This window comes from Diorhabda carinulata, chromosome X, assembly GCF_026250575.1.
Source record: "Diorhabda carinulata isolate Delta chromosome X, icDioCari1.1, whole genome shotgun sequence".
In the NCBI taxonomy this organism is placed as follows: domain Eukaryota; kingdom Metazoa; phylum Arthropoda; class Insecta; order Coleoptera; family Chrysomelidae; genus Diorhabda; species Diorhabda carinulata.
In genome coordinates this window covers 23,057,173-23,078,205 of record NC_079472.1, presented here as the reverse complement: position 1 = coordinate 23,078,205, position 21,033 = coordinate 23,057,173, and the positions used below count along the sequence as shown (strand labels likewise).

The 21,033-nt window shown below is 30.1% G+C and overlaps 2 protein-coding genes across 5 annotated transcripts; one reads left to right on the top strand and one right to left on the bottom strand.

The window, feature by feature from the left end:
• Positions 1-235: 235 nt before the first annotated feature.
• LOC130901788 (BET1 homolog) lies at positions 236-1,467 on the bottom strand. The gene has a single exon (XM_057813387.1). The coding sequence runs from the start codon at positions 1,216-1,218 to the stop codon at positions 886-888; it is 333 nt and encodes a 110-aa protein (XP_057669370.1). The 5' UTR covers positions 1,219-1,467; the 3' UTR covers positions 236-885.
• Positions 1,468-1,916: 449 nt separating this feature from the next.
• Positions 1,917-20,989, top strand: LOC130900796 (high affinity cationic amino acid transporter 1-like). Of its 4 annotated transcripts, none has more exons than XM_057811666.1 (14): positions 1,917-2,206; positions 2,317-2,611; positions 2,838-2,966; positions 5,114-5,269; positions 6,433-6,537; positions 6,594-6,874; positions 7,678-7,775; positions 8,099-8,238; positions 8,695-8,797; positions 8,879-8,950; positions 11,605-11,768; positions 12,862-13,028; positions 14,361-14,469; positions 18,435-20,989. In XM_057811666.1, exons 2-14 carry the CDS (start codon positions 2,383-2,385, stop codon positions 20,048-20,050), a joined length of 3,369 nt encoding a protein of 1,122 aa, XP_057667649.1. In that variant the 5' UTR covers positions 1,917-2,206; positions 2,317-2,382; the 3' UTR covers positions 20,051-20,989. The 4 variants fall into 4 exon arrangements, with proteins under 4 accessions (XP_057667649.1, XP_057667653.1, XP_057667650.1 ...); XM_057811667.1 differs by having other exon boundaries at positions 1,989-2,257; XM_057811670.1 differs by lacking the exon at positions 8,879-8,950.
• Positions 20,990-21,033: the final 44 nt, after the last annotated feature.

The following is a 21,033-nucleotide window of genomic DNA, read 5'->3' as shown; positions in this document are numbered from 1 at the left end:
CTCATTTTTGTTCTTTTTATAATATTAATTATTAATTTTTTCCCTTGTTATAATGTAACTTCAAAGAAAGTTTCCTAATATTCTGTTATCATAATAATATTTTGCGCAAACAATAATTTTGACTTCAATGCTTTGTTAGTAAATACCTACTTTCTAGATAGATAACTCACTTAAAAGGTGTTAAGGCTGATATCTTATAAAGAATTAGTAGTTAATTAGAAATAAATCTAATATATACTAAAACAAAATTGATATATTTAGTAAATTTTTGTGAACATAAAGTATTCTGAAGTATATAAAGAGAAAGAAAACAACAAAAATATATATTATCTTTTAAAAAATTAATTATCAACTAGTAAATTATCTCAAACTTTATAAATGCTATAAAGGTCACTATGGTGCAGTAATTTACAAATTTTGTGATTCCCAAGAATTTGAAGACATTTTTTATTATCCAAACAAAATGTACATGAACATTTGCCAATATAGAAAAAGAATGCAAAAGATGTAATAATATTTAGGTGAACAGATAAACTATTTTGGTTAATCAGAAAATAAAACATTAATTTTCCATAATTTCATATATGTACAAATTTTAATTAACACTTGAAAGTACTCAGATCTTTTAGAAAGAATACATAAATGTTGTACTTTCAAAAATTCATCATAATTGATATTAAATAATCATTTAAATATTAAACTTGGTTAGTACAAGATGATACTGTTCACATAAGAATTCACTTTTACTAATTATACATTAGAATAACATTTTTTATATAAAAATCTCAATCCCAGCCCAATCTCCTATATAGTTCTTAAATTATATCTCAACAATGTTGCTTCTAATGCAACATGATACATTCTTACAATATTATTTAATATTGCCTACCTAAATTTTAACACGAGGTACAATATAAAAAACACTATGATAGAGAATACAAATAAATACAGTATATAATAGTTATGAGAACCTTTTGATAATTTTAAAACTTTGGACATCGTCGTTCCTAAGAATCCACCAGTTCTGTCCATATCATCGTCAATATCCCTAAGTAGTTTATCTTGGTATTTAACTTCATTTCCAATATCTATAGACAGCGATTTTAACACACCTATTTTTTCTTGTAATTCACTCGTAACTCGATCATTTTCGTCTTCGATTTCATTTGAATTTTGTGGTAAAGGTTCATAATAATTACCAGCATGGGCGCGTCTCATCTTAAAAGATGCCAGGTTTAATTTTTATGTGTTAATTTAACTTTAATAACAATATTCAATTACGTGTTTTTAGTTTTCTTTGACGTGTACTAAAAATGTCAAATTAGGTGAAAGTTGGGTTAGGAAATCCGTTTATTTGATCGCGCACAGTACTTTACGTTTATTACGATACGAGATCATGTGTTTAAAAGTTTATATGACTAGATTAAACAGTTTATATATGCAGATGCTTGAAATTTCTAAAAGTTTATATCTTCAGTCACGGACTCCAATGAAAAATAAACTTTTTCGCAAAAATTTTGAATACAAAAAAACCGACTTGAACTACGCGATTCTGGTGCTTTTCGGAAACAATGATCGAGACTATCGATCATGATATGAATTTTCGGAAGGTAATCCGAATCTCGTTCACCTGCATTTAGAAATTAAAGAAGGGGAACGGGTCACAATCATATAATAAAATCTTTTTTACTTTATTATATCAGTGGGTAAATGCGATTAGCTGACAGGTTCGTCTAAATTTTACACCACTGAAGAAAGGTCTATAAAAAAGATGTAATAAGATGTAAATATGGAAATCTATAGAAACATTTAAGCACAAAACTAAAGTGAAACAAATAAAAAAAATTGTAGTTAATTTTTTATTTGAAATTTATACCGAAAAAAGAAGGCATCGTTCGGAATCAAATGATAAAAATCTTGTTCTGAATTAGGATGCGTGATGCTAAATGTGATCTATCTGATAGTTGTCGAAAAGCCCTCTATTGGATTGAATTTACACAGCTGATTGTTATGGTTATTGTCAGATTTTTGATAAGTGAAATGACATTACTTTGTTTAATCAAGATAAATTGATTATTACGTGTTAATGTAGTTTTATTGTATTTGTAGTAATCTGCAATGAAATTTTCAAATTAGGAAATGAACAAATATATTTAAAATTAAAATATTATATCAAGATTAGAGGAGAAACCGCATATTCCTATAGGTAATGCAGAATTTCATTCAAAGCGAATTTGTCACATAAATTAATTACATAGTGAGTTATCTCATTAATAAATAATTTTTATCTATATAATTTCATTGTTTGTATTTTAGTTGAAATAGAGATGTGAGTGTAGAAAGCGGGATATAGTGAAAAAAGCTTTATCATTTACATTTGACATGTCTAAAATTTGGGGAGTATTAACAAGAAAAAAAACGCTAAATCCAGTATCTATAGAAGAAACTAGATTGTCTAGAATTTTGGGCACTTTTGACTTAACCGCGCTAGGTGTGGGCAGTACTTTGGGTGTAGGAGTTTATGTATTAGCAGGAAAAGTAGCCAAAGATACAGCTGGTCCTTCAGTTATATTATCTTTTTTTATAGCAGCAGTAGTTTCCGTCTTTGCTGGTAAGATATCTTGATAATTTAATCAATTGATTAATGAATCATCTCATATACATCAGATGATTAATTAGTGTGTATTCTAAAATTAATATCTATTCAATTTTAACAAATATAGTAAAGTTATAGGAAGTTGATATACTATCAACAATAGAAAATAAACATTATTAAATTATTTCAAATTTTTATTTATGATATTATGAGCAATATTTGGTATTTTTTTTCTATCTAGGATTGTGCTATGCAGAATTCGGAGCTAGGGTGCCCAAAGCTGGATCTGCTTATATTTACAGTTATGTTTGTATTGGAGAATTTGCAGCATTTGTGATAGGATGGAATCTTATTCTGGAATACATTATAGGTAAGTTTAATGAAGATTATTAAGTGTTTATGAGGTTTTAGGTGAAGGGAAAAAGACTTATTTCAGTTTGTTCTACCAGAAATATATTGATATGGCTAAAATCTGTATTAGATTGTAGGTATATGTATCTATTTGTAAATGAAAAGTTACCAATGGTTCTTTTCATTTATTGGCAGTTATTGGTTCTGATTTTTGTTCCTCAATATTCCTCCTCAATAATTTCTTTATTTATTAAATTTTTTTGCTAGTTTTAATTTTATATATTCAAACAATATATTTTTATGGTTTTGCTGGTTGATGAAAGTATAGAATTGGATAACTTCATCTTATTTTACACAATTTTTCCATTGCTAATTTCAGTATATAAGTGTTACGGGATAATTGATAAGCATACATTCTATGTTTCATAACATATATACAGTAAAATAATAAAACTTGATAACCATATCATATTGCATTTGCTGGTTGAATTGAAAAGCACACAATAGATAAGAAACATTTTTTATCTCTATTAATTTTGTGATATAAGTAATATTCATGTTACACATAAAGCAATATGTTTATGAAAAATTCTAACAATACCTATTAATTTTTTGTAATGAAATTTTTAATGTAATTTATAATAATTTACAGGACAAAAAGTGTTAAACTGATTATAGTTAAATTTACTGAAATATTGGCAAGCTTGCATACAATTTTACTTGTGGAAATAATCTCCTGGACAAAATTAATGCACCATTGAGATTTTCTAGATATTCATTCACTTGGTTCCTTCTGTACATTGCAATGTGGTTTCCTTTTTGTAATTTTTTAGATTTTATTTCAGTTGGAGCTTCCTTTCTATTTACTCTCATCAATCCAATACAATCTATTCGTCTTCTTATTAATTTATAAGTAAGATATGGATTGGTTTAATAATCATCAAGTTATAAACATTAAGCTTACTAGATAGAGGTTCATCAAGGTAAATGGAATTCCCATGATCTCAGTATTTTGATACTATTCGTGCATTTTTTATCACTTTTTATTTTTTTATTGTAAAAATAGATACATACATTTAAAAAAATCTTAAGAAAAACAATATAATTGATTTATCTTATCTTTTACAAGCAAAGATTTGGATTTCAATTATTTTTTTGTATTTCTAATAGGTTTGGTAATCAAATATTCCAAGATTTTTTAAAGATAATAATAACATAGTTACTCAAAAATATTCGAATTTCTTTGTGAGAGAGGAACTTCACATTTTTATTTATACAAAAACCACTTTTATTTTTGAGATTAGTTTAATAAAAATTGACTAAAATACTAGATATTACAAATTTCAAAATCAATTGGAAAAATATAAAATGCAAATTCTTAATATTTTATATACTATATATAAATTTTTACTTTGATACTCCACTTCGATTTTATTCTCCAATGTTATATTTCTTGGCTATCTGTTGCCATAATCAGCATAATTATATCAACTTGAATAAACAAATCCTGAATAATTTTTTTTCTGTTCAAATAAACTGTTCAGTATTAAATAACAGTTTATTTATAGTTTCATTACCATGTTAATTTCTGGGCAAAACAATCTCATAGAAGAAATAATGATATAATTATTCTATAAACTTAGTTTCAATTCCTGACTGCATCTTTATATTTTTGTATGGAAGATTTCAAATGAAAACTTGAAAAATAATTTATTTAAATTCATTAAAAACAATTGATATTTCAATTTTTTGAAATTTATTGCAGTTTTGGTTTTCAATTTTTATAAAATTATGCAAATATGCTGCAATTCTGAAGTTTTATATAAATAAATTATTGTCACACAGAAAAATTTCAAATTTGGTGCTGGAAGTAAAAGTAGCCGTGATTGCTTAGTATTACTTAATATACAACATGAAAATAAATAGTCTCATATGTTCTATGAAACACAAAAGTTTTAATGTATTTCCAGTTTAATGGACTTAATTCGTTTTTCAAAAATAGGTATGGTTTTCGAACTTTTCCTTCTATGAGATGGACTGTTCCAACCACTTTAGTTATTTTAGTACAAAAAATCAATTTTCTGTTATCCTTTTAACTGTATTTGAAAAAATAATTTATTTTTCTTATAATAATTATTTGTTCTGGCATTTACAACTTTTTTTTAGGTTCTGCCAGTGTAGCGAGAGGGATCAGTTTATATTTGGACACTCTACTTAATAATACATTGGAAACAACTTTTAAAGATATAGCACCTATTCATCTTTCTTTTATGTCTGAATATTTTGATTTTCTCGCATTTGGACTCTCCATTATCTTGGCAAGTAAGTTATTAAATTCAAACTGATAATTGCACACATTGTGTCCCTTAACAGGCTTCCTTTTAATCAATATAACTACCCTCACAACCTTTTTGAAATCCAGGAAAAAATTAGGGTATATCTAACCCAAATTTATGTGATGAATAAGGCTCATTGTGTCTATGACACTCTCAGTGTTAAACCAAGAAATTATAATTTAGCTGAAACTCTAAAATAAATAGTGGTACACCATTTGAAGGAACTGGCAGAAAATAAAAGAATTCCTTATAGCATTATAGGGATAGCAAGATTTATATGAAACTGAAACAAACCATTTTGCACTACACCAACCTCTTGATTTAATCTTTTGCCAGGTGCTATGTTGTCCGGTAAATGGCAGATAGGTGTTTTCGTTATTATTAGGAAATGGAAATTCCCGCTGACTTTTTGTGTTCTAGTTATTCTAACTGCTGTTCATCCTCTACAACAAAAGAGTAAAAGTAAAGCTCTGTCGTTCAATGAACAGTGAATGTTGATGTGAAAGTTGTCAACTGCCGTTTGTAGTACTGAAAATTGGTATTCAAGTGACTTAGCTTAACACAATTCCTGAGCACCTTGAGGAAAAATAAATCGGTTATCCCTCCAGAACTTTTGCCAAATAAGTCAAAGGCTGTAGGAAGTTCCCAGTTCGACATCCAAAAAGACTTGACAATAGTTTCATACACAAAGAAGAAAAATAAAAAGCGGCTAAAAGGTCGTGTAAACAGTGCAAATCGAAAAAACCCATCACTACAAAATCGTGTGGAAATTATTTAGCATATGTGTGGGAAACATTCCAAAATAATACACAAAGATTGTTTGAATGCCTTCTTTGCAAATGTTAAATTAATTCGTTTTATTTTTATTAATTTATAATTTTTTCACTTATAAATGAATAATATTAAGGTAATAGCAAATAAAATCATCAATAATTGTGAATCAGGAAGTGAAATAAAATAAAAGCTATATGCCGTCTAGATTATGCCTACCTCCTGGTGGTGCTGCTACAGCCTAAACACCCTAACCAGTTAACATGTCAGTATTACTTAGTTCTCAGAAATTAATGACTTTGGTTCAGTCGAAAGTGTTTTTTGTTATAGAAAAATTGATCATATTCTTACTCTTTTAATGATATTTTCTTTTTATAGTTGCAATGTCATTTGGATTAAAGGAGAGCAGCTTAGTGAACAATATAGTGACATCATTAAATATTGGCATAGTATTATTTGTTGTTATACTAGGATCAATTAAAGGTAAGCCATATATCATAAGTTTCAATTGTAATTCACATTTTTTGAACTCTTTATAGCAAATGTTGCAAATTGGCACTTTCACCCCGACAATACTACAAACTCCACAATAGTAGGAACAGGAGGCTTTTTCCCTTTTGGTTTAGATGGTACTATAAAAGGAGCAGCAACTTGCTTTTACGGTTTTGTCGGATTCGATTGTATTGCCACTACAGGAGAGGAAGTTAGAAATCCCAAGAAGGCAATTCCTATTTCCATCATACTTTCTTTGGCAATCATATTTTTAGCATATTTTGGAATATCTACAGTACTCACCCTCATGGTACCTTACTATCTTCAGGTAGGTTTAATTTAATAGTACCAGATTTTTAGAGATTACTTAGTATTCAAGAGTATTTATAGAACTCCATCATATGATTTTTTCTTCAAAAGATTATTTAGACAAATTACAAACCACTTTTTTTACTATGATACTGTTGTTATTTAATTCAAGAAGAGTAAAAATATTTTCAAAACAGTACTCAATGTGACTACAAATAAAAAATTCTTGGATGTAAACACTGGCTTCGGGTTAAAATAGCCTCACTTTTTATACACAAAGACTGGCGTCGGATCAAATAATCAAATGCACAAAATTATCCTTTTTTGACGAAGATTTCACTTATAATGAAACTGGACAAAAAAAGTTCTAAGGTGGGGGCAGACAATTGTAAAGAGTTAAAGCAAAAAGATCGAATAAACCAACACATTTGGGTCAATATAACCCTACGCCAGTAATTAAGGAATCGACAAAAAAAGTATTCTCTATCCTGAGTTATGGTCAGACAAGAATCAAAGGAAACATACACAAATGTCCGAAGTCTTTCTTTGGTGTAGGGAAATGCACCAAATGAGATTAGTCTAGCTGGTCTAGAATTGATGTTTAAAACGAATCACTAGATATATATAAAAAAATGATTTGAACCGAAAGCCGTAGAAGATCTAATCTTCTTAAAGACAGTAAAGACATAGGAGATCATTAGAATTTTATAATTGGAAGGCAAGCTGAAGTTATACAACCTTATGATTGCTCAACATCTTTCATCATTATTGATTTATTTATTATTACTGATTGTTCAAAAAAAAATTCAAAATTTATTCTAGGATGAAAATGCTCCACTCCCTTACGCTTTTGATTATGTTGGCTGGCACTGGGCTAAATGGGTTGTTGCAATAGGAGGAATTTGTGGCTTGTTTTCAAGGTACTTTATAAATTTATTGATAAGTTTATGTCGAATGCTAGGAAATAACATTGGAAAGCAACAGAATGACTTAATCAATAAATTAGACATTCTGAAAGGTTTTGTTTCGAAGTATATTATCAATATTTTTTTAATATAATGATAATCATGATTAGAAAATATTGAAGTAATCAACTGGAAAAATAAATATAACCGAAAATTGAAGTAAATTCAACAAAGAATTAGAGAAAAAACTCGTACATTTGAATCAAATACCAAAGATAAGAGAAGAATACTAATACCTTTTCATTGGTTCTAATTAATATTTTATTATTTTTTTGTAGTTTGTTTGGTGCTATGTTTCCTCTTCCAAGGATCATTTACGCAATGGCATCTGATGGTTTGATATTTAGATTTCTCGGATCAGTAAGCAGCAGATTCCATACACCTGTGATTGGTACTATACTGGCGGGAGTATTAACAGGTGATCATCATATTCGGTTATTCATTGTGTTATTATTTATGAAAAAACCACAAACAAAAAATCTATTTAGTATTCATAACACAAGACATTGAATTTACAATAAAAAATAGACATCAATGAGATTTGATTGTAATAAATATCTTAGTTGTTTTGTCCTACATATTTTCAATAAATTAGCTAACAATTACTCATTGATTATAGATTTAATTGTGACTGGGGAGTAGTTTATCACTGATTTTTAAACAAATATTGAATGCTAAATGTTTTTAATTCACTAAATATGGAAATGATTAAAATTAACGTGACTTGAACGTAAATTCCAAAAAAAAATAGGGTTAGTTACTTGTGTTTTTGGTTTTATTTTGTTTTTGATAGGAGTGGTTTTATTCTATTGGGTGGTTGTATAAAAATATTGTATTTAAATTTTTTAAATTATTCAACTTAGCGTTTATTTAGGTTCAATGGGTGCCTTATTTGAATTGAGCCAGTTAGTTAACATGATGTCGATAGGTACATTAATGGCATACACTGTAGTAGCTGCTAGTGTTTTACTTTTAAGGTAGAGTATAACAATTCCTTTCGATTTATTTTTCTATGCAGTGTTTGAAATATCGCTTAAATTTGATGTATTTTTAATTAGATATTCAGTGGACAATACACCAGCATATACACCCTTAAGGGTAAATACAGATTCTGACGACAATGAGCCGCCGTAAGTGTATGTTGTTTGTCATATATGTGGTATTTCTTGATTAACATTTTGTTTATAAACTCGATCAGTAGTACAAGTTTCTTAAAACCTTTAACTAACTGAACATTACATTGCATTACAGGAAAAAATTTTGTCACATTCGTTTCTTCTATTTTCTGTGCGTACTATCCCTTCTTCTCGAAACTCTCATATATCTATGTTCAAAGTAAGGTTCCACTGAAGAATCATTCAGGAACTTTTGTTGTTTTTTCTTTTTATTTATTTTAAAGAATATTCCACAATGTTACTAAACGTTAAACAAAAATTTTATCTTCAGTGAAAATGTAACTTTTGAATTATAACAGAAGTCCTATGGAGACACTGTCGCGCGAAATCTCTATCTACATTCTTTCAAAGTGTTAGACACTAAGGAACTCCAGAGCACTACACCTGAGAGTGCTTGATATAGAAGCTGAAAATCTCTGGTAGTTAATGCCATACCACATTCTAGAATTTTTAAAAGCAGTGGGATTAAAGGATCAGCTGTAAACAATGAGTTTTCAATATTGCAGCAAGAAAGGGAGATACAATAGATCCTTTGGGTCACAGTGTATATGATACTCCAAAATCCATACATACACACATACAACTTTTGAATTGCTCCTATCACTCTAGGGGAAATGTATTTCATACTAAGAATGTACTGTTGATCACATTCCTGATTACTCCAAGGAATATATTTAATTAGTATCAAATATCAAAAATTAAGTTAAAGTTTAACTGCTGATCGAGTTGTACTAATGTTCTATGTTTGTTATAAATTGAATGTGATTTACTTTCTTCTATAACCACTTTCATTTTTATGGGAACATCATATTACATAATAAGTGCTTCCAATACACTCTCCTTTTTGATATGCTTGTAGCTTTGTAGTAATAGATGTATATTAGGGATTACATTGCACTGTAACCTTAACTGTTTATTGAACATTTACAGCTTGCATTCTATTTCAAGAGATCTATTGAACTTTACTACATGGGATGGCTTCAAGGAAGTTAGACCTTCACTCCTGCAAATTGTTTGAATCATTTTCAACATATGCTTTTAATTGCGATGTAGCTTGGTTTTACTTCCAAATACATTGTATCTAGCGATATCAAAGTTGCAAGGGAACTTGAAGTGGGAAACATGTTCCTATACTGCAGTAGTGTCCCGGGTCAGTAAATGACAGTTTTACTCCTATACTGGCGAGGGTATTGGCTTTCCGATTTCCTCTGATTTCTGTATAGCCAGACACTCTACCTTATTATTTTTGACTATTTAATCAAGATTTTTTCAGCATTAAAGTGTTGATTTGAACCAATGACATGGAAATTTTATATCATTCCTACTTCTTTCATCTATAGAAATAACTGTAACACACATTTTCTTTTAGCAGATTCTTTTTTTGTCATCAGTATGTTATTTCACTTATTACAAACTTCGACACCACCAGTAATATGTTCTCAAACTTGTTGATATGTAATAGCTTCAATTTTTCGTATCACTGTGATGAGTATTTCATTTTTTCATACATTTTTTAGTTAGTTGGGTCTCTAAAATTCTCTTTTTTATATACATTTTGACATGCTTTCATTTTAACATTAAAACTTTTGCATGATTATATACATGTTACTAGTAGTAAATATTGTGTTACTTCTGTTTTGTATATTGCTTATGTTGCGGTTTTTTTAAATTTTCCCCAATTTTTAAAATTTCTTTCAACAAACTGAAAACAAATTCAGCCCACCTCGAACTTACTAAAAGGTACCAAGAAAGGTTATGGAGAATATTTAAAAATTTGTTATTTTCATTGCTATGACCACTTATATATAAAAACATTCTGACTACAAAATAATATGATGTATATTTTATTACTGAACCATTATGTTTAAAGCAGTCTTAACGGTTTTATAATTTATGTACATGTGTGTACAAATATTATATCTATCTATCCAAAACTTTATGATACTCTATTGCAGCCCACATGCAGGACATAGAAAACGTATAAAACTTATTCAGATGTTAAAGGAAGCAAGGTTTGGTTCATATTATTATATTAGAAGTACTAAAATATCGAATAGTTTCTGAAATCAGGCTCCAGAAGGATGGTGCACTACAGGATCTCCACATATTTTATCTTCACATAAATTTTTCGAGCTGAATACTAGTGTATCTGAAACAAAACGTGACCGTTTGAATGATATTGGCAATGTAATAATGACATGCATGGATAAAAAAATAGATGAAAAATGTATGATGACATATTAGTACTTTAGAAAATACCTTCACTTGGTCCAATAGATAGTGCATGCTTTATACTAAACACACTGTTGACACTACTAATGCACCAACACTCACAATTCGACGCCAGTTTTGTGACCAAGTTATCGTCTTCAGAGAGTGATGGTTTTTGTGTATAATGCCTGTAAAACAGAGACATGCGTTTCTCAATAAGTTAATATAGTATTGAAAAATAAGTTTTATGCTAGTAATACTATTGCCTTATAAATACATTTCAGATGAAACATTAAGTTATAACATACTGTATACATATTATACCTTTATGGCCAATGCCTTATGAGTTTGTCAGACATCTTTTTAGTATTATCTTGTTATTGTTAGTGTTTTTTTAGGTACACTGAAAATAGTTTTAACAATACAAATAATGATGACAGTTATCTTGTTGAAGAAAACAAAAGTAATTCAAGTGTGATTGCACAAATTTTTAACTGTGGACGACATTCAAACCCGACGAAAGTTTCGCAGAACATTGTGGCATTTAATATCGCATTATACTGTAAGTTAAACATATTAGCGCAAATCACAATAATTACATAATTCCAAGTAAGTTTATTTTCTTTGTACTTACTTACTGGGTTGTTTATAGGAATTGAGTATATTGGTATTCTTTTCCGGCTCTTTCTCTTATCTGTTGCTACCTTCACATCAATGCTATTTTTGGTCTTGTGTACTTCTTAATTGCTCTAGTTTCAGATAGTCGTTTCCATTTCTATCATCATTTATTGTATCTGGAGGAACCATCTCGGTTATCTTTCTTCTACTGGTCTTAGATTGTTTGGTTTGTTGTATAATAATAAACTCATACTCATTCAGAGTTGAAGTATGTTTCAATGAATTGGTCTAAACGTTATATAATCATGAATTAGACATTTATCTTTTAGTATACTATTATCATAATAAGCATTAGTATTTTAACATCTTAAATTACTAACGTTCAATAATTTGTCACTAATATCAACGAACGTCAATTTTAAACTTTTCTTACTATTAATTTATTGATAGTAATAAATCTATACGAAATTAAAAATGTCTATGGCGAAGTTGACGTTTTTCTAGATTGAGACAGTTCTTATAAACTAGAACTATACTTGTCCATGTAGCTTCATAAAATTTTCTATGACATTATAATTGTTACTTTTAACTGTAGTACTGACCTACCCAGACAGAGCAATTGATTTTAAATGAAGGACACTTTAACCTCGACCACTCGTCAAGTCTTAAAACTTTTGGTACTAAAACTAAATATCTGAGCACCAATGTTAATACAAAGTTAATAATTAAAATTTAATATATTTAATATTCTTTGTCTCCTCGAATTTGTTGATGGTAAATATTAAGTTATATCCATAAAAACCAGGTGTCCGGTAACTTCAACTAACAACAAAGGTGTCTTGGGCATCATTTTATGTCCATCTAACCTAATTCAACTTTATCCAAAAATTTTAAGATAACACTGTAAAATTCAATACTGTGATACAATGAAACGTATCTAGGAAGAAATCTGTGGAATTAGGTACATTTAGTATCTGTAGTTTGTCTTTGGTAGTAGAGTTTTTAGACAACCTTTATTAAAATCGTTCATTTTTCAGGCATTGCTTGTGTTGCTGTGGGACTATGTGCAATTTATCTTAAAGATCCTATAGCTGAAGGTAAAACATGGGCAATAGTATTAGTCTCGATAGTCATCTTATTAGCTACCATTCTAATAATATCCGTAGCTATTCAACCTACATCAAATCGAGATTTGAGCTTTAAAGTAAGTGAAAATTTTACCGTAAAGTAAATATTAAAAATTTATAGAATCGTATAATTAATAACTAATATAACTCAACCTATATATAAATTTTTTAAATGACAATAACAATCGTGATGTTGCATGATTGTCCAGAGCTATAGACAAGTAAAGGACCAAATATTGTAACATCAAATGCAAAGCAAAGATTTTTTAAGTTTCCTTCTCTTCGCCAAGATTTTATTTAGCGCTATCGACAATAAATAGCAGATACTATAAAGTGTCGACTTAAGGGTTTGATTTAAGGCCCAGAGTGTCTGTAGCTGGTCTTCTGTTAACCCTGGCACATCGAAGAATATTATTACAGTTTACTGGAGGCAACTTGTACTTGTAACCAATTGTAGTCGAATATAACCATTTCAGATTCTTTCTATTTTGAAATGGTCGACTTGTCCTATTTAGGTATTTTTTAAATTGTTTTAATTTCCTATAATAGAAGTTGAAAATATTGCATTCATATATCTTTTCATGATTATAAATTTAAAATTATGTTATTATATTATTATATTATAATTTATACCTCAGAATCTAAGGCCAGTCAATGAATCTTTATATAGGTTCGGTTATATAGGTTCGATTCATACTGCAACGGAATGGTGAATCATTCACAATATCTCAACCATCCACAAAAATGTTAAAATTATTTAATGCCGATATGTATGATTTTAAAAAATCAGAATCTGAAGAAAATGCTTTGTTATTTGAATTTTTCCGTAATTTATGAATAAAGAATTAAAAAAAAGATGATGTCGCTGGATAAAATTATTTATGGTTTCAAATTTTCTTTTATTTAATGATATTTTATTATCTTCAATTTATATAGAAATATTTAATTATTTTACAAATAATACATATTTTTAGAAAAAGTCCCTAGTAATTGGATTTTAGGGGTTTTTGATTGGGGCTTTGATTTTTCTTTAAGGATTAAGGTGTTTACGTTTAGTAGCCATTTTAATTTCTTTTCACATTTCAAAACACTAATCTTTAAAACAATAACACAACAAACAAAAAACACTACAGTACTTTATTTAGATTTAGGATATGTCGTCTCTTCTGTTATGAGTGGGGGGGGGGGTACAGTCTCGGTTATTTGTACAGTCCGTGCCCAGCATAGTCACATATGCATTAAGCGTAGTCTTGCCGCTCATGTCACAAAACTATAAATAATGACGCAGTGAGCTAATTTGCTGTTTGTAATGCTTGATGAATCCGAACAGTGTTCGGTCCCATTTAGTTCGAATTAGCAGGACTCAACTGTATCTCAACTGTATATAACTTTAGCTAATTTTATTCTAGGTTCCTGTGGTTCCTCTTATACCTGCTCTCAGTATTTTAGCTAATATATATTTAATGCTTATGTTGGATTACTTGACATGGATTCGTTTTGGTGTATGGATGGCAGTCGGTATGTACAATTTTAATATTTGAATGCGAAATAATAAACATTGTTGTCTCTACTATTAATTTACCTCTAAAGTACAAGCATTTTGTCGATTTTTGTTTGAGTTCAGGGGGTATTCTGGTCTAGAAGGTATTTTTGAAACTAAAGAAAAAAATGAAAAACAATTTTACCATCTATTTCTTTAAATTGTATTTATTGACTTTTTAAGAATATTAAAAAAATTATGAAAAAAAAAAAGAATTTCTATACAGGCCGGTAAAGTGGAGGCTACAAAAAAAACGGTACACTCTGGTTGACATGGTTTCAGCGCTTGTAGTGATTTGGAAGAAAAAAAATTTGAAAAATTCTTTTCTGTAAAGATATAGCTATCGCATTGACCTTAGCTAAAAAAACATGAAATATCAATTTCTTTGACCCTTTTTTAAAAATACTCCAAATTAAATTTTATACTATTTAGGTATGTAGCTGCTGCATCTGGGTCTGCTGGATCAAATTAGTGTAGGAACTGAGTGTCATCAGCATATGATTGAATGTGACAGTGTGAGACACTGTCACATATATCAAAGACATATACGAGGAACAAAAGTGAGCCAATACTATTTTGCCATCCTCAAATGAATTCTGATTCGTGCGAACTCTCTGTCATCTTCCTTTTAAGAAGATTCAAAAGATATTTCTTCAAGTCCCAGATATTTCAGTTTTGCATAAAGATCATGATCCAACACATCAAATACTTTGGAGTAATCCAAGTAGATGGAAATGACAGCCTTCTCTTTATCCAATGCTGTTATTAAGCTGTGATATATTTAACATTGTAGCTGCTGTGCCCCCTACGAAACCCTGACTTATGCACGGGAAGATTATTTTCGTGTAAAAACGAGTTCATCTGGTTGTGCACTGCTCTTTCGAGGACTTTTGAAAGTACTGGTAACAAGCTTATAGGATGCAAATCTTTCAACTAAGTCAAAATTTCAAATTTCCACACCGAAATACCCCCTTAACGAATACATAGCAGCAGCATTTTTTTTTGTTAAAAATATATTTTTTGTGATAAATATAGATTGTAAGGTATAACTATGATAAGAGAATTGTTTCTAACAATTCTTTGGCTTGAAAAAAAAACTGCATATACCTGGTGTTTTTAACCTCAGTTTAAATAAGTTAGTTGAAATTAATAATATACAAGCACTAGTTGAAAATAATATTTATTGGGCAAAAGATTTTAAAGGAGCACTAAACTACAATGTGGGTTTTACAATTTTTAGAAATATAAAAAAATGTGTGCAATACAAAAAAACTAACAAAATAAAAAGAAACGTACTGAAACTGTGAAGTGAACTAAATAAGTGAACACACAGTGGAATCGAAAAAGATAATTTGGAACTCTTCTAAGTTAGTTGTTATAAATGATTTTCCATTGAATTTAAAGTAAAGGAAGGAATAATAAACAAAAGTTTGGTGGACCAGGATGGTTCCCAATATCCGTTTTACCATAGGCGTGGTATTTAAAAATTATTTGTGATGATTTTAGGTATCTTTTCTATAAAAGTCAGTTTCAAATAACACGTAAAAATTGACGTTTCGACCTACTTCGGTCTTCATCAAAATATTTTGATAACTCATTCATCGATGTAACTCTACTACCCTGCGTCCGTTAACCTTTTCACTGCGACGCCCTCCTAGAGTTGCCTGGTGAGGTTTTTTCGGATTTCTCCCTTTTAGTAGATCTAGATGAATGTTCCGTACTTGCGGACCGCCCCTAAAGTCTGACACAAGATTTTCAACATTTGACTGCTTCAACCAACTAAAATAGACCCATCATCCATCATTCAACAGTACAGGACTGTTGCTAAGTGGGTCTTAGTTAGATTCGTCGTAGTATAGTTCGTCTTTGGAGGGTGTCGTGCTTATCACCGACGCAACATGGTAGCTAATCTTTCCGCCGCGCTACTCCCCTCTTCTTCGTCACCCGTCATATATTGTTTTTTTCTTATCAGTATTAGTGACACCCACTTAGTAGAAATTCTTCTTTTATTTGAGTGAAATGTTTTTTGTATTACAGTGTTGTGAAACATGTCAAAAAATCGTAAATGCAATTTCAATGACTCGTTACGAGCTAAATACCCATCTGGTACTTGCAAGTTGTAAAGATGCGCTCGTAAACAAATAACGGACATTATTATTTTTAATTTATAACACACAGTTTTGAGATTCGTATGAAAATGTGGAGGGAAATTCGTTGTATTATTTTGAAATTTAATGAATGGATTAAGGAAAGGTCAAAAACTATTGACCGGTAGTGTACATAGATAGCAGTTATACTTCATTTACTTTTAATTTAATGGATATTTCAGATATTCTCATAAAGGTTCAAAAAATTATATTGGAATCTATTAATCGAAGAAAAATAGTAAACCAAAAAAATGATCAGTACGTGATTAGCACGTGAATATCTCGGTCAAAAAACGCGGTGCAGTATCGTTATTTGTACAAATCAGAGGCAACGTAATATACCACAAATAGAAAGACGCGTGGAAGAAGCGAGCGCAGCATCGCTGAAGAAGCTGTTAAATCAGATGTAGTACAGGGACGGCATCGTACTGCAGTCATATTGTTTATATTTGTCTATTGTATTAATTTAACATGTCTGTAACGAAGACAGACAATGAAGTTGTTGACATCAACTACAGCTACAGCCTTAGAACAGAGCTTCAAGTTAACGCTAACGAAAAATAAATGACGGTGAAGATTTATAAAAATGAATTACATGAAAATGATGACAAACTGTTGATGACGTTATTTCTGAAAGGGTGAATATTTCTGGAGTATCTTCTTCAAGTGTCTACCGAATCGTTTGTGAGTACAGTACAGAGCTAATCATTCGGTGGCCGACCCAAAAAAGAATCCATCAAGAAAAAAATTAACAATTCGATTCATTATTTCGACAGAAGCACCATCAGAAGAATGCTTACAAAATGAGTTGCCTACAGTGGATAAAGTTCTGAGAGTAGTTAATGAAGATAAGGATTACCGGATTTTAATAATACCTAATACCTTAGAAAAATTGAAAAATTTCGTGAGGAAAATAGAAAAATTTACTACCTGGTTCTGGTGGACTCTTCCATACAATTTTCAAGGCAAGCATTCTCGGTTTTAGCAATAAGATGCTATAATCATTGGACAAAGTGAAAACTCGAATATTATCAATACCTGATTTTTAATTGAGTGTGTTTCATATTTTGGCCGTTTACTTTTTATCTATTCCACCTATTTAAATACTGATCATGTGCTCTATGTGTGAATATGTTTTGGCTTACTATTTTTCTTCGATAAATAGACTTAACATGAATGAACATTCTGAATTGAAGGACTTTTCAAAACAACAAAACTTCTTATTAGATGTAACATGCCATTCGACTTGTTAGGTTTTTTTTTTAATATTTCTTTGTTCACGTATTCTGGTACAGTAGCCACTTCGGATTTATTTATTCTAACAATTGAGTTTTTGATGAAATTAATTTATCGACCTCCCACTCCATTCGAATCACTTTTGAGGTAGTGGGAGGTAAATAAATTAATTTCATCAAAAACTCAATTGTTAGAATAAATAAATCCGAAGTGGCTACTGTACCACTATACGTGAATAAAGAAATATTCATATTGTTTGAAAAAAAACGTAACAAGCCGAATGGCATTGTAATCACATCCTCCTTTTATATTTAATAACTAATTACCTTGTATTTATAACTACTAATATAGTACTGAAAATACGTTATTTTTATTAAAAGATAATTTATAGTATTTATTTTTGAATTAGAAAAAAAATTAATAGCGTAGATCAAGCTTTGCCATTTTTAATTCTTGCTAGTCCACTTCATTCAGTATATTTGCATGAAGAACAATGCAATTGAATAACACGTATGCTGTAAATAAATGCATGAAAACACTTTCGATGATATTTCCTTTAGGCATTCCTATTTACTATATTTCTCTAAAACCAATCGATGAACAAAAACCAAAAGCATCGGCAATCGACGAACATAAACCAAAAGAAACAGGCAACGATCGAAACCAAAACGGAAAAGTAAATTATTATAACAACGTCGCATTTGTTGATGACACTTTTAACTATCCGAAAAAGAAGACAGCACCACTTCCACCACAAATCAACGAAGACAAAACAGAAGTCAATGAAATACATTATGAATTACAAAAACTCGATGAAATGTTGGACGAAGTTTCTAATAATTTAGAAACTACTCGTAAATCATCTGTTTGTAGTGTAAATGTGTCTATGTCTCGCGAAGAAAGTGTTGTTGCTGATGTTCATTGTAATAACGTCACTACCTCAGCAATTCCTTTCCCAACAACAACATCCGTTGAAGATCCTACAATTTTAAACTATCAAAATGATATAAATGAACACTTGGAGCCTTCAGAAGTACAAAAGGAAGCCCCGCCTGTTGAGATACAGAAGAAAAAGAAGAGATCAGGTTCAATCGACTCACCAGCTCCTCCAGACACACCTGTATCATATAAATCAGTAACAGCAGAATCCGAAAGCGAAATTAATGACAGTCCTGCTTCTATTTCATCTCAACCTACCCCACCGGAATCCCCTCTATTTATTAACAAAGTCGAAGAAGCTTTTGATACTCCTATCCCGCTTTCACCAAATTTAACCCCACCACAATCACCTCTACTTGTTAAAACTATCAAAGAAAGTGAGGAAAACATTTTCGTACCTCCATCTTCTTCACCACAATCGCCTCTACCAGTTGATAAAATCGAAGAGGAAAATGTTAAAGTTTCTGTCACTCCACCTCCTCCACCTTTCCCATTATTTGTGCCAGGAAAATTGAACGAAACTACTTCAAATGACATTATAAAACCTCAATCTCCATTGCAAAGAGTTACTTCAAGTGCCATCAAAGGTGTAACGCTGAAATCTTGGCGCAAGCAAAACGATAAAACAAAAAACGAATATGTACCAGACGACGAAAATCTCAAACTAAGATCAGAGAAAGCTAAAAGTTTTAAGGAACAGCTAAATAATAAACTTTCTACAAATTTTCCGAATCATATGCCGTTTTTGAAGTATCACGCACCGCTTCCTCCCAAAATCATCACGCCGACGCCGATTGAGCCAAGAAAAAACGAAAACGTTATAGAAGAGAGTATAAGTAGGGAGAGCGCTCGAGAAAAATTGGGTTTATACATCAACGCTAGGATAGTCAATTCTTCTAATAATATTTCTAGTAATAACAAGTCAGAGGAGGTAACTGATATACCATTGCCTATTTCTAGGCCTACGTCAAATGAGGTAGTACAAACTGATGAGATAGTACCTGTTGTAGAAACAGTAGACGATGCTTACTTGGCCCATCAGAACAGAATGAAAAATGTTTTTAGAAGTATGAAAATGATGGATACGCCCAAGGAATTGAATAGCCCAACAAGAATAGTTAAATCTTTGGATCATAAAATCGATGATCATGCGAAACATAGGCAAGCAATGAGTGAAATTTTCGACACTATTAATTTACGACGCAAAGAAAGTACGAAACAACAATCTAAAGTATAATTTGTTGTTCTCAAAACCGAAAAGATTCAAATACCAAAAAATGATCTGATCAAAAAAAATGTAGAAAATATTACCGATATTATTTTCAAGAAGAACGAGGGAAATTATGTAGGATTTAATAACGGTTTTATAGTTTTGAAAAAAACCGGTTTTTAGCATCATCATCTGGCTATTGGAACATTGAAAATGTTTGCCTATTTTCCCATATGCTTCACGCTTCTAGTATTGTCTAGCTTTTCTTACAATAATATACCATTTTTTATAAAATTTGAGTCAGCGTTTTATGTCAGTTTATTATACAGGGTGTCCAGAAACTTGTCAAGCACACATTATAGATACTAGATGCGATGATACTATAAGATTTAGATTAAAAATTTTAAATTATTACAGTAAAATAATAAATGCTGATTAAAAAAACAAGAAAATACGTTTTTGAATGACGAAAATCGGAATATTACTAGGCATAATCGTAAAAAAATAATATAATCAAATTAGTAATATTCTCAAAGTGCTCGAATTTTCGTAATTCAAAAACTTATTTTCTTGTTTTTTTTTTGTAATCAGTATTCATTATTTATTGTTATAATAAATTGAAATTGTTGATAAAAAAAATTGTTTTCCACTGTAACATTACTAAAAAGGTACACAAAAGGTCCGAAAAGGGTCGAATGTCGGAGGGCGCTCGGGGTTAACCAGAACAGGTAGTTGATTTAAATTTAACATATAATTTAAATGACAGTGTTTCCTATGTTTCCTCAAAATCTAAATGAATTTGTTTTCAATAGTCCCCCTTAAAGAAGCTCCATCTCATTGCAGTTTTAACATTGGATAAGTTTGAAATTTGTGGGGGTAACAGTTTTTTTCAAGATATGCTTTAAAAATAGCGTCATCTTCAAAGGGCGTTATCTCTTTTATGCGGAACTTTTTGATAAAAATAAATTAGCTTAGATGGACATTAGGGTGATTAATTTCCGAAAAGAATT

Excerpts from the sequence above, each read along its gene's own strand:
- LOC130901788 (XM_057813387.1), bottom strand. The coding sequence starts at position 1,218 with ATGAGACGCGCCCATGCTGGTAATTATTATGAACCTTTACCACAAAAT.
- LOC130900796 (XM_057811666.1), top strand. The coding sequence starts at position 2,383 with ATGTCTAAAATTTGGGGAGTATTAACAAGAAAAAAAACGCTAAATCCA. Across the intron at positions 2,967-5,113 it reads TATTCTGGAATACATTATAG|GTTCTGCCAGTGTAGCGAGA; the intron begins GTAAGTTTAATG and ends ACTTTTTTTTAG. Across the intron at positions 11,769-12,861 it reads ATTTAATATCGCATTATACT|GCATTGCTTGTGTTGCTGTG; the intron begins GTAAGTTAAACA and ends TTCATTTTTCAG.